A 17,151-nucleotide genomic window follows, 5' to 3' on the forward strand; every position below is an offset into this window, starting at 1 on the left:
CCAATACAATTATACATATGAATTACCCCTGAGAATCAAAAAATAAAAATAAGTAAACACTGAACTGTCATGCATGAGCTATGAGCATTCACTACTTCATATGGATAGCCGCTAATAATTTAGACATAGATTGGTCGATGTATGCGGTTAAAACTGATAACGAGTAATGGTCAGGGTATCGGTGAGCAACAAAGCCGCGTTTAGTTCAGTAATGAAAGCACACGCGAACCGATTACTCTCTTAGAAATTAGAAGGTCCAATTGGCCCTCGGGAATATTAAATGAACAATTTTTTGTGACTTCAATAAACAATTCATGAATTTTTTTCAACACTGCTGTCTACGGAATAGGTCCGAGGAGACAGGAGGAAAAAAATTTAGGGCAACTTTACTGTCCATTGTCAGCCAATTCAATTTGAATGTCGCATCTCGTAAGTAGACTTACTACCTCTGCTGTCAGACACAAAAAATGGAGTGCAATGGTTTTGGGCAATTAAATCAATCAGAGTTGAAGAGGAATTATTGGTGCAATTCTTGGAATTTTGCACTAAGTGACAGCTTCGCGGAAATTTCGAGTGGATAAATGGCAATTTGATTAGAAATTTCCTGGAACGATGAATTACCGTTTCATAGTTTCTTGATTTCCGTTCATAAAATCTTCAGTCTAGTTCCAAAAACACTCTGCTCCCCCCCCCCCCCAAAGTAATTATTCCCACCTCCTTGATGATGAAATTTTGCAGTCTGCCTGGGTGCAGCATGCATTGGTCTGACCCTCGGCTGGCCGGAGACCTCAATACCCCACATTATCATGATCAAGTGCACTGATGCATGCTACGTTGACTCCCGAGATGGTATTTCAACAATTCATGTGATCGTTAATTTAGGATCATGTTTGGGTGCTATTGTGCCGGCTTGTGTCGTTGATATTTCCAGTCGTCGTTGCAACTTCTGTATATCAGCAATATCGAGTATTTTCTTTTGGCTGATTGTCGGAATAGCGAGAGACACCATCGTAAGCGAGAACCATTTCAGCTACAATCTACCCCTCTTATCATCCACCATTTGTTGCCCCCCTTCACTTTCATTTTATTCTTTATTCCAGGCACTGATGGTTGGTGCTGCTGTTGGTGGCTTTTCCGCTGGATTGTTCATTGTGACATCGACGATGTACGTTGGCGAAGTGACTTTTCCCGATCAACGTGGTACCGTTGGCTCATTGGCTACATTTTTTGCTTATCTGGGAATGGTTATCAGCACGAGTATCTCTTTTTTCACCATTCACCAATTGGTATCATTGTTCATGTGTTTTTTATCGGTTGGCTTTCTACTGACCATCTACATTTGGATGATTGAGTCACCGTATTATTTGTACGAGAGTGGAAAAGTGAGAAAACTTCAGTTCTTCAATTATTTTTCAGTGATTAACCAAGAAGCTAAGAATACCAGACGATCAGCATGATTATTCGTTAATTGGATGCTAAAATTAAAAATTGATCACTGAAGTTTTATCTCCAATTACAGACCTTAGAAGCCAAACTCGCCCTGAAAGCGCTTCGCGGTGCCAATCACATCCTCGAAGTCGACCAGGAATACAAATCGATGGAGAAATTCTTCGACTTTCAGGCAACAGAACGGCCGCGAACTGAGACAACGTTGAAGCTCGTTGTCACTTCGAGCTGGCGTCGAATTCCAGCCTCCATCACCATGCTGCTGCTTTGCATAAGTCAAATGGTCGGTGGCTATGCCATGAACGCCTACACCAAACAATTCCTCAATAACGTCAACCCAGAGATCTCCAAGATAATAGTAGCATGTCTCGACTTAATCTCAGTCGGCCTGTGTGTTTTTCTGATCGAGAAAATCGGTCGGAAACCCCTGCTGATGTTCTCCATCGGTGGATCCAGCATCTGCTGTCTCATTCTAGCCATCGACGCTATTCTCTACCAGGCGAATAACAATCATCTGCTTTATTCTAGTGAGAAACTTGTCACTCTGAGTATCATCATCATTTACTACGCCTCGTACTCGCTCGGGGTCGTTCCAATTCTTCCTCTTCTCACAGGCGAAGTCTTCTCCAGCAAAATGAAAACCATATCCATCAGCATCTGTATCTCTTCATTCTATCTGGCTGCCATGATTATTGAAGGAATCTTCGAGACAATCACTTTTAAGAAGGGGTGGTATGTGGCATTCCTATCTTTTACGGTTATCGGATCACTTGGACTTTTATTTGTTATTGTGTTTCTACCAGAGACGAGAGCTAAGAGCCTCTCGCAGATTCAAAATGAATTGGCTGAGTATAGTTTCTTTATCACTTAGAGTATGAAGGGGAAGAGGCGAATGTCTGGATGTAGCGGCGAGAGTGCAATTAAGATGGTCAATCAAATGCGTTTACTTGAGTGAAGAAGTGTGAAACGTATGGAAAAATTCAGTGGATAATCAGAGCGACTTCATTAAACTAATTAGGATTTTTCAATTCGTCAATTTTATAAATAATCAACTACAAAGACAACTGAAGCTCAATGTCAGTAGAACAGTCTCGGAGAGAATAAATTTTATTTATGGGAAATGGAAAATCTATTCTCACTATTTTGTTTATAATATATTCTGTCTTAATCGAATTGTTCGGTACATGTTTATTTTACTACCAAAATTTTAAATTGCCCTCAAGTACTAAATATTAATTGAGATGAATAGTCGCTTAATTGATGGAAGAATAAGGAAGTATTGTACATAAGCAGGCGATAACGTGCGGTCATTTGAATTTGTCAATTAAGTTACTGTAATGGTGAAAGTGATTATAAATAATGAAGTAATAAATTAGTACGAGCAAAATAGGAGTTTCTAAGTTAGCTTATAAAAATAAAGTGCCATGATTAAAGTTGATAAGTGAGTTTGAAAAAATATAATTGCACCGTAGTGCACTCAACTCACCCCTTGAAGCTGTGGAGACTCGTTAAATCATTCGAGGCGTGGTGTGCAGCAAAGGCAGAGTGTGCACAAAGTGCGATGCGATAGGGAAGAGACATCGAAACACACATCCATTTGAGGATTTTATTTTTATAAATTTTTTTCAAAGGTTGTATCAGGCAGGGTTGAACAGCACCATTTTTTAAATATATTTTTGGCAGTGCAAAGACATCACGTTGATAGACATTTAATAGAGACAAACATTGACTGTTAATTCATCATTTTAATCTTATTTCGATCAATTAATTGGATATGCATCTATAAAATTGATTCATTTTTATAGAAATTAATCCATCAATTCTAGGAAGCCGCTAAATAATTATGAAATGTTGTGACTAACAATAAGTTTGTGAATAAACATTGTCGTTTCCTATAAACACTAAAATGGAAATGTGAAATTGTGGAAAAAAATTCAAGCATAATTGTTTATATTTTTTTGAGGATTTTTATGACTAAAAAATTTTGAATAAATAATCATAATATATTGGTGTAGCTAAGATATAAAATTAAATTATTCTTTTCTTCGTATTATCAACTTTTTAACTCTCACATCTAAACATTTTATCGCAATTAGTCATGATGCTTTTTATTCACTAGCAATCAACACTTGGATCCTCATAAGACACCTGATTATCACAATGATAATAAACAAATTTCACAAGACTCACTTGTTACACGTCAAATGGAAGAATCTTATAGTGCAAAATATTCAAGGGTTGCAAAATTAAGCATTCAGTGCTCTATGCTCTCGAGTATTTGCGAGTTAAAAAAAGTAAGGAAATTCGAGAGAGAATAAGATTAGAGTAAAAAGAAAGGGGAGAAATAGAGACGATAAGAAAATAACACTGAAGATTACTTACGCTATTTTTTCACTCGGCGATCTCCAGGGTACGTCGTCATCCATCTCGTCCTCGGACTCGTCTGCCTCGTGATCTAAGGACTCCTGGCCAGGTAGATGTAACGTTGAACTTGTCAACATATCCGGAACAGGAAGTATGCTAGGTCTTCTGCTACCTACAAAATAAGAAAGGCAGAAAATTATCAAACAGTAAATTACTACTATCGATTGTTCATCATTGTAGTTTTCCCGTCAACTTAAAATCCATTGTCGAGTATTATTAATTTCCGAATAAGAATTTTCAACTAACTTATTGGAAATTGATCGAATAACGATCGATAATTTGTTGTTTGCTCGGATAAAAAAAGATATGTTGTAATGAATATCTCCGTGCAGATGATGAATCAATATTTTCTCTTATTTATAATCATGTTAAAGTCATTTAAACCTCGTCTTTGCATCAATATCTCTGGACTCAGTAAATTTGGATTTGTATCCATTGAGCGTGGAACATCCAGATGATTCCCTGTTATTGGTGTTTGAGGGCTTGATCCACCGTCCCTCAAACATTGTCTTGAATCCGTTAAATTGGCTGGATCCAGGTACGTAGTTGCTAAAATCGTAATAACACAGAAAAACGTTGAATGATAATTCTCCCACACAGCCTTCAACTCGTAACTCGGTTAAATGTCATGGTTTCATAGGTCAAATTTTCTATTCCCGAGATACAATTGTTCAATTAAATAAGTCTACATATAATTTCTTCAAGTATAAATTGTTCTCTTTTCAAGAAACAGTTGCTACTTCTACATTATCTGATTGAATCATTCGAAGTGCTTTATCAATTGAATTACACCCACGAGGGGGTGCAGCATCGAGGGGAGGGATAGAGAGGTTGTTGTTCACATCGAACGCTTCAAGCGACAAAAAAACGAATTCAGCATGACTTCTCAGCGGCACTGATTCAATTTCCGAGAAGAAATCTCACATACACATACAATAGTCAATTAAAGCTAGTGTATTGACGATTTAATGCTGCCTAATTATCTGGAAATTTCACTCAACAACACTAAACTCCAGCTACGAAAAGACCAATAGAAATCAACTGACGAGGGGCCAATGAGAAACTTGAGAATGAATTGGTGGAAGCTAGAACTATCGAAAAGAAATCCACGAATAGATTTTTATTTCTCTTCGGCCGTTCTCATTTACTATTTTTTCGTGTTGGAAAACTGTGAAACCAATTTACACCGTTTTATTAGATTTCTATGGATTCCTTCGTGTGGAGTACTTTGTCCTCACAATCAGTTGTAAAAGCGTGTACTTTCACAGCACATAGAACACATCTCGCTATAAATTCCAAAGCTTCATGCGCCATTACAATATTTTTTTTCTATTATTCATAGAATTTTTCTCAATTATTCAGACCCTTTTGTGAATTTATTTCAATATTTGAAATTGTAGACAGCGAGCCTGTAAGCGCAATTAAATAAATAATTGATGTGATGAGGAACCTTAGAGACATAGGGGAGTTGTTCGCTGTTTAATAAATATTATATTAAATTAGGTGGAGGATCCACCAATTGCTCCGGCTCTTTATTATTTAAATGTTCATTGTATATTTTCCGAGAGACTTTTATGAGGTTTCTAATTCCCTTTGGAAAACGTCTCTCTCAACTCCCCAGGTCTCCTTGACAAATAAATAACCAAACCATTGTCAGTAGTTTATGTGTAAACATCGTTGTTAGTGCTTAATTTCACGGGAAAGTACATCCGGGAAAATCGCATGTAAAAAAATCGAATCGAATAGTGAAATGTATGCCATGATGTGACATTCTTAATCATGCTATTTAAAAAATTATTGCAGTCATCAACATATCCAGCATCACATAATAATAGTGCATTTACGGCATGGAAAAAAGCTCAATTTTTGGGAGACCAAATACATGATGTTTACACATAATTTCTTCACTGATGAATAAATTAACCAGATAAATGATGAAAATAAAAAGACGAAAAAAAGCACAGGCGCATGCGACACTCACGGTGGACATCGGATGCGAGTAGGTTGTGGTGTTGGAGTGTGGGCGTGCTAGGGAGGACCTGCAAGATAACCTGAGGCGGCGGCGGTGCTCCGGGCGGTGGTAAATGCAAACGTGGTTTGCCCGGAGACACCGGTTCACCCGCCTCACGTGGCGTATCGTACGACGATTTAAAACCATTAGAATATCTTCGATGCTGGCTAGCACCTATTCCAATTGTACCGTTCCCTCCTGATCCAGCTGCTGCTACTGTTGCTGACAGTGTCGTTGGTGTTGTCAAAGTAGTGGCCCCTGTGCCTGGTCCCGATGCTGTTCCCCCTTGGCCTGTTGATGTATCACCCTTGTTGTCCACGACTACTTGAGAGGGGTCTGACGGTTTGTCTTGATTATTTGCCACTACAAACGCTGAATTCTCCTCTTTTGTTATACTCATGTAGTAACATGTGTCAGTTTTCTTCATTATGTGGCGGGGACCTGAGAAATTTTTTTATCATTATAAATTCATTGATTGACGCTCTCTCATCTGCGAATTTGTTTCGCTTAAAAATTCGCGGCTGAAATTTATGGCGCAATTTTTGGAAATTTGTCACTTCAGACAGCGAAAAAGATGATTTTCTACTTGAAAAAAACGCGACAATTTCTTACGAATTATTTGACTAGTCACGTTTAATTAGGAACAATAAAAAGTTTTCTGTACTCCAAAAAAGTGGTAGAAGAAAATGAAAAAAAAAACAGGGATATAATTCCAACAAACTTTCCATGATTGCGTAAGTACAATTTTCTTCTCCAGTTTACGGGCGAATTTATACGGTGCCTCATGCAGGCGAAATCAATTATCAAAATAGATCGTTGATTACCCGGATTCAGTAGAATAGTGTCCTCGTAAAATTCCGGTAATTCTGCTGGTCTAACCGCCACAAGAGCCACACCATATTTCCGATGAGAGTGAAACGATGCATACGTAAACGATTTTCCCTCATACTCTCCGAAAAACCTCGAATCACCCAGAGTTATATGATATATCTCATTTCCCGAGCACTTGCCATAAAGCCGATGCCACTCCTCCTGCGACTGTTGTCCTTCTCTGACAGTTTCAAGGAAACATAACGTAAGATTAACATGAACTGGTGAATTATTAAAGTTGTGGACTAGATAAATTCAAATGGTATAAGAGTACTAACTGTCCACGTGATGTATGCAGAAGTAAGGTAACCAGCGTTGAAGCACCAGGACAAGTACAATTGTTAGCCAAAAGTGCATATTTGAACTCATCCTCGCATACGACGTGCTCAGCAAATTTAACGTGAAGCTTGTTCTCAGGACGGAAAATCTGTACGTACTGAGGTACATTTGGAGCAAAATCCTTTACAGCCCATGATCTGAAATTTTGTTGGTAGTTTTGTGCCTTCGGATTAATTTTATCCTTTCAAGTAATGGGAAAATTCGCCCGTCAGTAATAGATTTTGTCAGGAAAAATTGATATGTTAGTTACAAAATGAAATTTTGTTTTCTGATTAACTGTGATCGTAGATAACTGGAGAAATTAATACCTGAATGGTTTAACAATTGACAATTTAATGTCCTTCGTCAATGCTTATTGATGTTCTGATTGAAATAAATAACTAAATAAAAATTGTGAATTCCAGTGATTAAAAAAAAATTTTTTTTGTTCAGATAGGCTATCACACGTTCGGGAATTGATAGGAAAAATCAATTGGTTTTAAAATATTTGAAAAGGCAGGCTTGGCATTTGCAAAATCTCACTGTTCACTCATTGTGATGACAAGTCAATTTTTCAGGCAAAAATTGCAAAGAAAACTGTTGTTAACTGTTGAACGAATTTTTTCACACATTCTTTGCCACTAAAAAAATATTCTCGGATGGAATAACATGTAGTTACCTGAGGATTGTATGCTCATCAGCGGCAGTTTTATCAGCATAATTCCTCGCCGCTAGGACGAAGCACGCCTCAGCCTCATTCATCCTAGCCCTAGCAAGGTCACCGTCCTTCAAACACGAACCCTGTATGTAAATAACCCTCTGTGCCCAAATTGGCACTTGAAGTATCATCCTCATCGTTGTATCTAATTCCATGGGTGACAGCAGTACAACGTAGTAATCCTAAGTGAATTTAGAAATACTCCCCGAATGAAATTGTTTTCGTAAAGGAAAACCCAGGAGGTAAATTGGTTGGGAATATTGTTTCAACTAAATGAACGATAAAATTGACTTTACTTGTAGCAGGGGATGGGCATAAAACTCGTTTAGAAAGTCCATTATAGTGTCCGCTTGGAGTGTTGTACTGCATACTACGACATGTTTCTCGCTCTGTGCACGGTGGGATGAATATGAACCTCCGAGTTTTTGACGCTCCATCCATGTAAATGCTAGTTGCTCGAACTATTTGCAGACATATAATGAAAATTATTAATTATTTTAGAGAGTTGAAGATGATTATGAATGAACACTAACGAACATGTTTAGATGAGCGAACTAAAATTTGACTCAAGTCGAGACATCTGACTTGATGTCATTGAAACTATTGGAGTTTACATTTCGAATGTTTATCAAAAATTAATTTTCAGATGGAATGAATAGGTATTTGTACGACTAGTATTTCTTTTGAAAATATTTTTATGAGAAAAAATTCTGGGAAGTTTGGGGGTGATGGGTTTGCTCTGTTTTCTGAATGTATACAGAGGTGCATGAGTGGGACCATTGTTGATGAGAGACATCAGGTCCAGGGTGTTGTATCCCTTTAGTCTATTAGTTAGTTCGTTTAAGGAGACGAAGCAGAGCGGTTGTGCCTTTCCAGCGTATAAAATAAAAGAGTTCAAACGGGATTTACATATCTGATCATTTAACCATTATCCCATTTCCAATAGGAACTGAATCATATTGAAAATCGATAAACTCCAGCAATTGATGAATTAAATACCAAATTACCCCGGGTTCTAGCACTGGATTCAGGTTGAGTTAGACTTGATGTAAATAAATTCCGTGATCTGATTCAGGTTGAACTCAGATCAATTAAAGTAGATACTCCAAATTAATTCCTTTCAGGTGCGACTTGACTTACCTTTTTGTATGTGTGTTAAGTCAAGTCGCATTCTGCTTGAATCCCAAAAATTTAACAACTTGATTTAAATCGAGTTCTACTTGATTCAAGTAGATTTTACATCGAAAATTAGGCTGGATCGAGCTAAATTTGAGAAAAGTCTAAAACTTGATTCAGATGAGGTCTAATTAAATTCAAGTAGATTCTGGGATTGGGTTCAGTAACTAGTTACACCTGTCAATCCACCGTCACTCTCGTGAATTCAATAAATTCGGTTAACGACACATTCCTTTGTAAACCGCCAATAGCTGTTGCGAACCGGTACACCTGTCTCGTTTGACCATTGGTGACAGATAGATTGCACATGGCGATCAGCTTCCCCATGCTTTTTCAACCCCTAACTCATCGGTAATCCAGAAATGCCGTCCAATGACCGACTGAGCTTCACGTCAAAGGACTTTTCCGTGGTTTTTATTGTGATAAATGACCGAGCATCGGAATGTAATCGGAACTAATATTCTGGAATGATTGATATCGCGGGGACAATGGTTTTACGTCTGTTGGAACATAATCGTTTACCTCCGGGGACTAAATTTATGGGCTTATCGATTGAGTTGAGGGGTAATAGAGGAAGAGAAAAAAAGGTGAGATTACAATATCGTTATCGCCACTCCTGTGGCTCGTCTCATTTCTTCGTTTGATGGTGTCATTGGGATCGTTAAATTTCAAGGATAAAGCTGGAGTTTATTAGGATTTATGAAGATTTTATAGCTCATATAGGGACTTCATGTTTGGGTTAGAAGCAGTTCATATCTAATCGAATAGTAAATTTAATCACTAGGTCTATAACGTGCCAAGTTACCCAACATTTCAAGGAATTTCATTGATGGAAATGAGCTTGTAACGTTAATAGCAATCGGTATTAATTAACCAGTCGCGTTAATAGCGGAATGAAGCGGGTATTATTATTGGATATTCATCAGATAATGACAGGGGGGCGATGGGAGGGGGTTTGAACCGGGTAATTTCCTCGATTAATGAGTGTCAAAGTCTTGAGGCGAAGTATTAGTTACGATTGCACCAGTTTCCGGATGACTAACAAAAGTCAGGGAAGATTTACACTTCGAATCTATCAACTGTTTCATTAATCCGGATGACCTTGTCCATGATGTGTCAGGATTGAAGAGGACTCACAACACTTCCTTCTTCAATTGAAGTCTTGAAGTGTTAGGAAGCGGTTGGAGTTGAAGAGTTGAAATTATAAAAAAAATATCTGAAATTTTTACGGTGTTCTAAAGCTGTTCAACTAATCTAGACGCAGTTTCCTAATAGGTGATGTCGAATTTTCCTTCATGAAAGGGTTCACTGTTCCAATTCCGCACTCATTAGCGCAGTAGGAGGTGTTTCAAAGTGCCTATATGTATACGGGTCACCTAGAATTTTAGCTGCAATGTCATTTACGTGAAATTTCCCTCCATCGATTGCGAGAGGGAGAGGAGCAAGTAATAGTGAAAAAATCGGGGGTCTAAAGGACTCTCGGTGATTACGAATGACCATTAATGAGATCGAAGCTTATTATTTTGGTAGGAAAATGTTTATTTGATGATGTATGTATTTTCACATCCACTCCATTAAATTTTTGCGTAGAATTGCGAGCTCAACCAGGATTTAGGGCATAAACAGATTTATGTTATTACAGTTGCTGTTTGATCAAAGTGCAAATTTTTAAGTGCATTAGGTCGCTGTTTTTGCACATGTAAAATTGTGGAGGCTCAATTAAATTGTTCGCAGCAAAAGCGTTGAAATTACTTCATCGATAATCCTCCCCTGTGATCAGTCAACGAATGAAGTCCATTTATGAGTGAATGAAAGGTACATTCGAAATTGGGATGGTGAAGGAGCTTTCGTATTTTTTTTTAAAACATTCCCACTTATGGAATTGGAATAATTTTTGCAGAGACTAGATTACGAAAAGGTTTTTCAGGACCCATTTTTGAACTAATAGTATCCAAAAATTATTGCAGAGCTATCGTGATTTTATAAGACAATACAAAATTGTTTCTTCATCTATCAGATGCTATCTATGTTCAGATAGAAAAGGAGTTCGCTATCTCATCAAGAAAATTTTGAAATAAAGCAGTTTTAATCAGAATGAATGACTCACCTGTGTTGGCAGCACTATCAGCGCGACACATATCATGCAGACCATGTAGAGCTGTGAGGGCCAAATGTCTGGAACGAAATCGCCATATCCTACTGTAGAAAATGTTACCACCACGAAATATGTACTTTGAAACAAGTTTAAATGCCGGTGCCCGGCTCGTTGGAAGTGTTGAATGCCGCATACACTGAAATTAAAAACCACAGGGAAAATTAATTCTGTGATAAAGAATATTTGATTGTATTTGAGGTCCAAAAAAAATCAAAAAGTGGATTTATCAATTTCGATATGTTCCACATTGCTCTGAGAAATATATCCCAAGAATTTAATTCTCAACGATTTTTTTTCATTTGCTGAAGATAGTTTTTAATGATTAAATAGAAGTTTTGAACAATAAATTCCGTCCTTTGCAATATAATTTTTTGCTGACAGGGCACCTGTTATAAATTTCTCTCGAGAAAATTTTAATATTCATTGTACGTGGAATTACGTAGGTTTACAGAGGAAGAGAATCAGATGCAAATTATGCACAAAAGATTTATGCAGAATTGATGTTTACACTTTCATGTCCAGAGTATATCTACAAGCTTTCAACAGAAGTCGGATTATTTAATTAATTAGAGCAATATATTTTCACCAAATCTCATCGGTAAAATTGGGAAAATACGAGAAGTCGCTAACGAATTAATCCATCCATACAAGCATCGAAAATGATAATAACCACAAAATAATTTCAATAATGATGAGAAGCTTCATAGTTTTATGTTTAATTAATAACCCAACAGGCGAATCAATAATCCTCTAATTAATAGAATTGCAATGCAGGCTATTACGTAATTTTTACCAGAATCTGTAATACTTTTTGTAATTTTTTTTAGTTAATTTCACAACAGGTAAAATCTCTGATTCCATCATTTTTAAAAAATACTTCTTTCCATGCGGATTCAATTTGGCGGATGCAGATACGGATTTAACAAATACACTGATAGAATGTTTTAGGTGCACCAAAGATGACTTCTAATCTCTTACATCGATTCGTTAATAATTAACAAATCACGCTAATAGATAAGAAGCTTCATTTGATGCAGCTGAAGCGTTTCAGCTTTTCTATCACTGTACAATACCTCCATTTGGAAGCGAAATCCACCTCTTCCATGTCCCCTAACCCTCAGCTATTGAACACGATAATCCATTCATCGAAAACGTGATCAACACGTTTGACAGAATGAAACACGGCGAGAAGGTGGGAGGGAAGGAGGAGGGGTGAGGGCTGAGTTTGAAGGGTCTGACACAGAGTACATACACAGAGGTTGTCACCCAAGCCTTAGGTGTGTACGTTACCCATTCCAAAGTCACCTCACTCGAGAGCGTAATGTTCACATGATATCCACATTATAAATAATAAATATACCAGGATCAATATAATACCGAGGGTTAGTTCATGCGCGCAAATCGAACCGTACGATTATGTATTTATTGTTGGCCTACATAACGGTGACTGATATTGGACAGGAAAAGGCGACTTCTACCTCGGCATCAGACATTGGTGCATCAACTTATCAATCGTGCTTCGGTTCCGGACAATTTTATGTAATCCATATATGGCCGTAGTGTTATTCTCGTCCACAGTGTTGCTATTTCTGGACAACATGACCCAATGGGAAATCGTCTTTCCACCGATAAACTTACACTCGATCGTTTTGCCTAGTCAACCCTTCATCGCCACTATCGAATTATTCGATGAGTGATGATGGCAGAGGTGGATTAAAGGAAGCTTTTTTTTTTTAAATATTTTTGTTGGGACAATTCACTATTTTTAACTCACCGATTTATATCGGGGAGGTTTTGTAATGGCCCTGAAAATTGAAACCGAAAAGTTTATGATGGCTTTGCGTTTTAGAAATTCTCGAAATTTGCTTTTACGTTTTTAGAAGGATGTTCACGTATGGGGCATACAGACAAAGTTGGGCCAATGATTTATCTGAAAGCAGTAGTGAGACTGAAGTTTTTCAGTAATTTTCTTACGAGTGAAAGCTTTTTTTAAAGTGTCATTAAATTTTCGCATTGCTCGAGACTTAATACTGTGATCAATCGTAATGATATTATAATTATGCGTATTATGACATTCTGGGAGATGATCTTATGTTCAGATCATCTGTAACATTAAGAAAATAGGATGATGTTGGTAAAAAAGATTTTTTCACATTCAGGATTTTACAATAAATTCAATGACTTTATTTTATTGACCTTATTGCCGTTAGACGGTCGTCATAAGTCTAGAGGTGTAATCAGCCTTCCGGCCAAATAAATTCAATGATTTATTATTATTTATTTTACTGATCGACTTATAAATCACGAAGGATAAATGAAACTACAAATGGTGGGTAATATGTTACTTTTTTCAATTTTTTCTCCAGTAATTAATCTGAATTGGGTGATTAATGATAGTACAATGTATAACACATATTTCATTCATATTGAATTTCATAGTTGTCAGTCTGATTTATGTTTAGCGAATCGTAAATTACGCTTCGCAAAATTTAATTAACGTTCACATAGTTCTGTCTGTTGACTGTAACTGTAACTTGTTTTACCCTAATAAAACTGCAATAACTATACGTCTGCACTATTCATCAAGCCAGTTTATAATAGCCTCCGATGTCTATTTTTACTCAACACACCGACCCCGACATCCACCGTTCGAGCAGTCACTCGATCGACATTTACCCCTGGCCTGAAGACACTCAATTCCCGCGCCACTCCTCCTTCCACCACCATAACTTTCGTCAAAGACTTTGCACGACCGAGGAATTGAAAAATTGAGTTTAACCGGTGTCTTTCCGCCTTTTCCCACAGTCTCAACGAAACGCCAAACTCCACCGCCTAAACCATCTGCAAACGTGGTGAGTGGGGTTGACCGGGTATGTCCTCAAGCCCCCACTTAATTTTACCTCCTTTATCTACTTATCCCGGCTCTTGAACTTCAGATAATTTTCCTACCACAAATGTAAACTGCGATAGTTGTAGGGACTAATTGAATTGTTCTGTAAGTTTGTTTAATATTTTTTTCTCGCAGGAGGTGAGGTTTTACCCGTCTGGGGGAGGGAAGAAAAGTTAGGCCAATAATTGTTGTATGATCAATGGAGTATCGAAAATGGTTGGGTCCTCTCAATATTAACGGATTTTCAATTCATCCATATGTAGGATGACTGATCTTTTTTGTGTGGAATAAAACAAAGACTAGAGTGGGTATGAGTGAGATGGAAGTATATCGCCAGAATGAGTAAACCTAGACTGTAATATTTAGACGATTGACAATATTTGAATGTTTATATGAAAGTATCGAACGCCCGTTGCCTGATAGAAGAAAGAGCCATTGTGAGATTAAGCGGAAGAGGGAAATGATTTTTGGGAATGAGCGCGACGTGTGTGGTATGACTTTGTGTATTTATGTGTGTCCTATGAGGGGAATGAGTTTGAGAGAGAAATAGTGTGACAGAGTGCGAAAGAAAAGTATTATAAACAAATGAGTATGGACGATGCGAGAGGACGACGTATGATTTAGTCTGAGGATGAGAGGTGACCAGTTAAGATCATGGGACCTTTATTATACCCGATTTAATTTTTATTAGATATTTTAAGTTTGATTAAAATTATCGCTGTCCCCAGTACCCTAATCCTACACATATTTAGCGGATTTATTCATATTTCCTGATGTGAATTTGGAAAAAAAAATAATCATATCTTTTACAAAACTATTACGTTTTTAAAATTCATAATATTTAGATTTTGTTAAAAATGTGAGGTAATGGCCTTGCTCAACAAACCTGCCCGGAAAATCCGTAAGAGGAAAAAAAGGGAGTACTTCTCGCCCTCGGGTGGAAAGTCACTTCCTCGGGCAGAAAATCAAGATATCTATCTAGTCCATTACCATCGAGAGTGTTACTATACTCGAATACTTCTTGAAATCACCCTCACCACCAATGATTTTCATAATCCTCAGTAGTTACTCACAATCGTCAGTCTTTTTCCGAGATATTTCCACCAGCAGCTACGGAATAAGCCTATATCCTGTCTTCATTTCCTGAGCCTAGCGTGACGGTCATTCGGACATCGATCCCGGTCGGTATCGCCCACAACTACATCCACTCATTTCCCCACCTCTCTCTTCCTGTTAACTTATATTTTAATGTACATGCTTTTGTGTAATCTCTCCGATTAATATGTTTTGAAGACACTAGTCTTCTGATTGAAATAAAAGCTAGTGGAAAATTTATTCTGTCACGATCTAGTCAACATATTGACATTAGTAAATTGGAAAATTCCACATTTCTCCAAAGTGGATCAACAATGTTTGGAGTTAGGATTTCCCAAAATGTTAGGGGTTGAGATTGTAATTAACTTTGAATTTTCTAGAGTTGTAAATTCTAGATTTCTACTCTGTAGAAACAATCTCAACTCTAACTACTGCACGCCGAATCGGTTCTTTGTGCAGTTGATTCAGTTTTTGTAGTTATGGATCTTAAGGAATGTGTGGAAAGGATGTGACGGGTGAATTCCGGGGGACTTGAAATAAATCGGGTGGAACACTTTGTCTTTTTTTTCTTTCCGTTTATTCACTAGAGGTATTAGATAGAGCCGTGAACGATGCGGTGATACTAGAATAATTTCAAAAAATGTCCGGCTTATATGCTATTGGGCGCAGGTAGTTGGGAAGTAACCATCATTGGAGGGATAGCAGGTTGGCCGATTTAAGTGGGAAGAGGACAACCAGGGTAGGACCTCCTTAAGTGAGGGTAGGGAAGCAGGTAGAGGTGTTCTCCAGGTTGGGGACAGACAACTGGGGATTCCCCAGGAGATTTGGAGAATTGAGGATAATAAAGGAATAAAACGATTGAGAGTAGACGCGAGGATTAAAAATACAATCAAACAGAATTTGGGTGCAAATAAAAAATCAATGGAATTCCGTTAGTCCGGAAAAATAGAAAATAACTGGCGATACCATCTTTTTGTATGTTCTGCGTATTCCATACGCAACACAAAAGTTGACTATTTTTAATTTTCTCTGAGTATTGGATTTAATAAAAAGAAATGGAATGTTTTTTTATATATTTGTCTTCGCGTGTTATTCAACTAGCTTCATTACATCTCTTTCAACAATTTCCGTCCATTTCCGCATTCCACAATGATTTTCCCCTCATTTTAAAATCCCCAAGGGAAATCGAAAGCTTTTATTGAGAGCCAGAAGTACCAGGGCGTTAATTACCTCGTGTTACGTCGTAAAAAAAAAGAGTGATAATTAATTAGCATGAGAGAACTCTAGCCTCTGTTCTTTTAATATGATAAAAAGTTTGATCTCACTTTATCGTGGTCAGAGGTGTGTCATGTGCAACATCATGAAATACACGTGACAGTACATCGAGCATATAGCGTTCTGCCATTAAATCTAAAGTGCAAAGTCGCTGCGCCTCTGATATTCCCGAGTGGATTCACGTCCCAATGATGGCGCTAGTACCTGGGGAAACTTGAGAGTGAAAGCGCAGCTATATGTGCCGAAGAGCATGCTCTGTCACTGGCTTCTGCATCTTATGGTATTATCAAACCTCGTAAATTTCATGTTACGGCACTTCATACACTTATGCTAGATTGAATTAAATTCCTTTTGGGGTGGATGTACGGTAAGTAAAGTATTTTCAGGGTCTAAGGAGGAGGAAAATTTCTTATGGGACATTTTTGGACTTCTCCAGAGAATGGAGTATTATCGGCCTTCATTCAACCAATTCCAAAATTTTTTATAGTCATTTTTAGTTATCAACACACGGAAAAATTCAATTTCGATTGATAATTATAGCTTCATCTATCACCTGACTCTGGTCCTATTCTAAAATGGAGAGCCACATATCGTATCGAAAATCTCGAATCGAATCGAAATCTCGCAAAGATGTAGCCAGTATCCTATTGGTCGTTTAAATTTTAGGCGCTAATTTTAAAACATAATGTAAAGATCGTTATGATTCACCGATATTTATATATATGAATTTAATTTGCATTTCACATTCCATTATTTGATGGTCGCAGTTCGCA

At 37.5% G+C, this 17,151-nt stretch overlaps 2 protein-coding genes across 4 annotated transcripts in view; one reads left to right on the forward strand and one right to left on the reverse strand.

The window, feature by feature from the left end:
* Nucleotides 1–17,151, reverse strand: part of Slo2 (slowpoke 2) — a 119,360-nt gene that overhangs the window by 15,876 nt on the left and 86,333 nt on the right. Inside the window, exons 8-15 of the mRNA XM_064126462.1 lie at nucleotides 11,071–11,254; nucleotides 8,084–8,248; nucleotides 7,749–7,969; nucleotides 7,030–7,227; nucleotides 6,706–6,932; nucleotides 5,852–6,322; nucleotides 4,255–4,419; nucleotides 3,829–3,982 (exon numbers count right to left, since the gene is read on the reverse strand). Coding sequence (XP_063982532.1) covers nucleotides 3,829–3,982; nucleotides 4,255–4,419; nucleotides 5,852–6,322; nucleotides 6,706–6,932; nucleotides 7,030–7,227; nucleotides 7,749–7,969; nucleotides 8,084–8,248; nucleotides 11,071–11,254 — 1,785 coding nt within the window. The remainder of the gene's footprint in view (nucleotides 1–3,828; nucleotides 3,983–4,254; nucleotides 4,420–5,851; nucleotides 6,323–6,705; nucleotides 6,933–7,029; nucleotides 7,228–7,748; nucleotides 7,970–8,083; nucleotides 8,249–11,070; nucleotides 11,255–17,151) is intronic.
* Nucleotides 50–3,750, forward strand: LOC135165326 (facilitated trehalose transporter Tret1-2 homolog). 3 transcript variants are annotated; one of them, XM_064126515.1, is made up of 5 exons: nucleotides 50–429; nucleotides 739–1,010; nucleotides 1,101–1,382; nucleotides 1,520–2,178; nucleotides 2,318–3,750. In XM_064126515.1, coding segments are annotated over exons 1-5 (1,329 nt in total). In that variant the 5' UTR covers nucleotides 50–314; the 3' UTR covers nucleotides 2,319–3,750. The 3 variants fall into 3 exon arrangements, with proteins under 3 accessions (XP_063982585.1, XP_063982584.1, XP_063982587.1); XM_064126514.1 differs by having other exon boundaries at nucleotides 53–429; nucleotides 1,520–3,747; XM_064126517.1 differs by lacking the exon at nucleotides 739–1,010 and having other exon boundaries at nucleotides 250–429; nucleotides 1,520–3,749.

This window comes from Diachasmimorpha longicaudata, chromosome 8 (genome assembly GCF_034640455.1).
Source record: "Diachasmimorpha longicaudata isolate KC_UGA_2023 chromosome 8, iyDiaLong2, whole genome shotgun sequence".
Taxonomy (NCBI): Eukaryota; Metazoa; Arthropoda; class Insecta; order Hymenoptera; family Braconidae; genus Diachasmimorpha; species Diachasmimorpha longicaudata.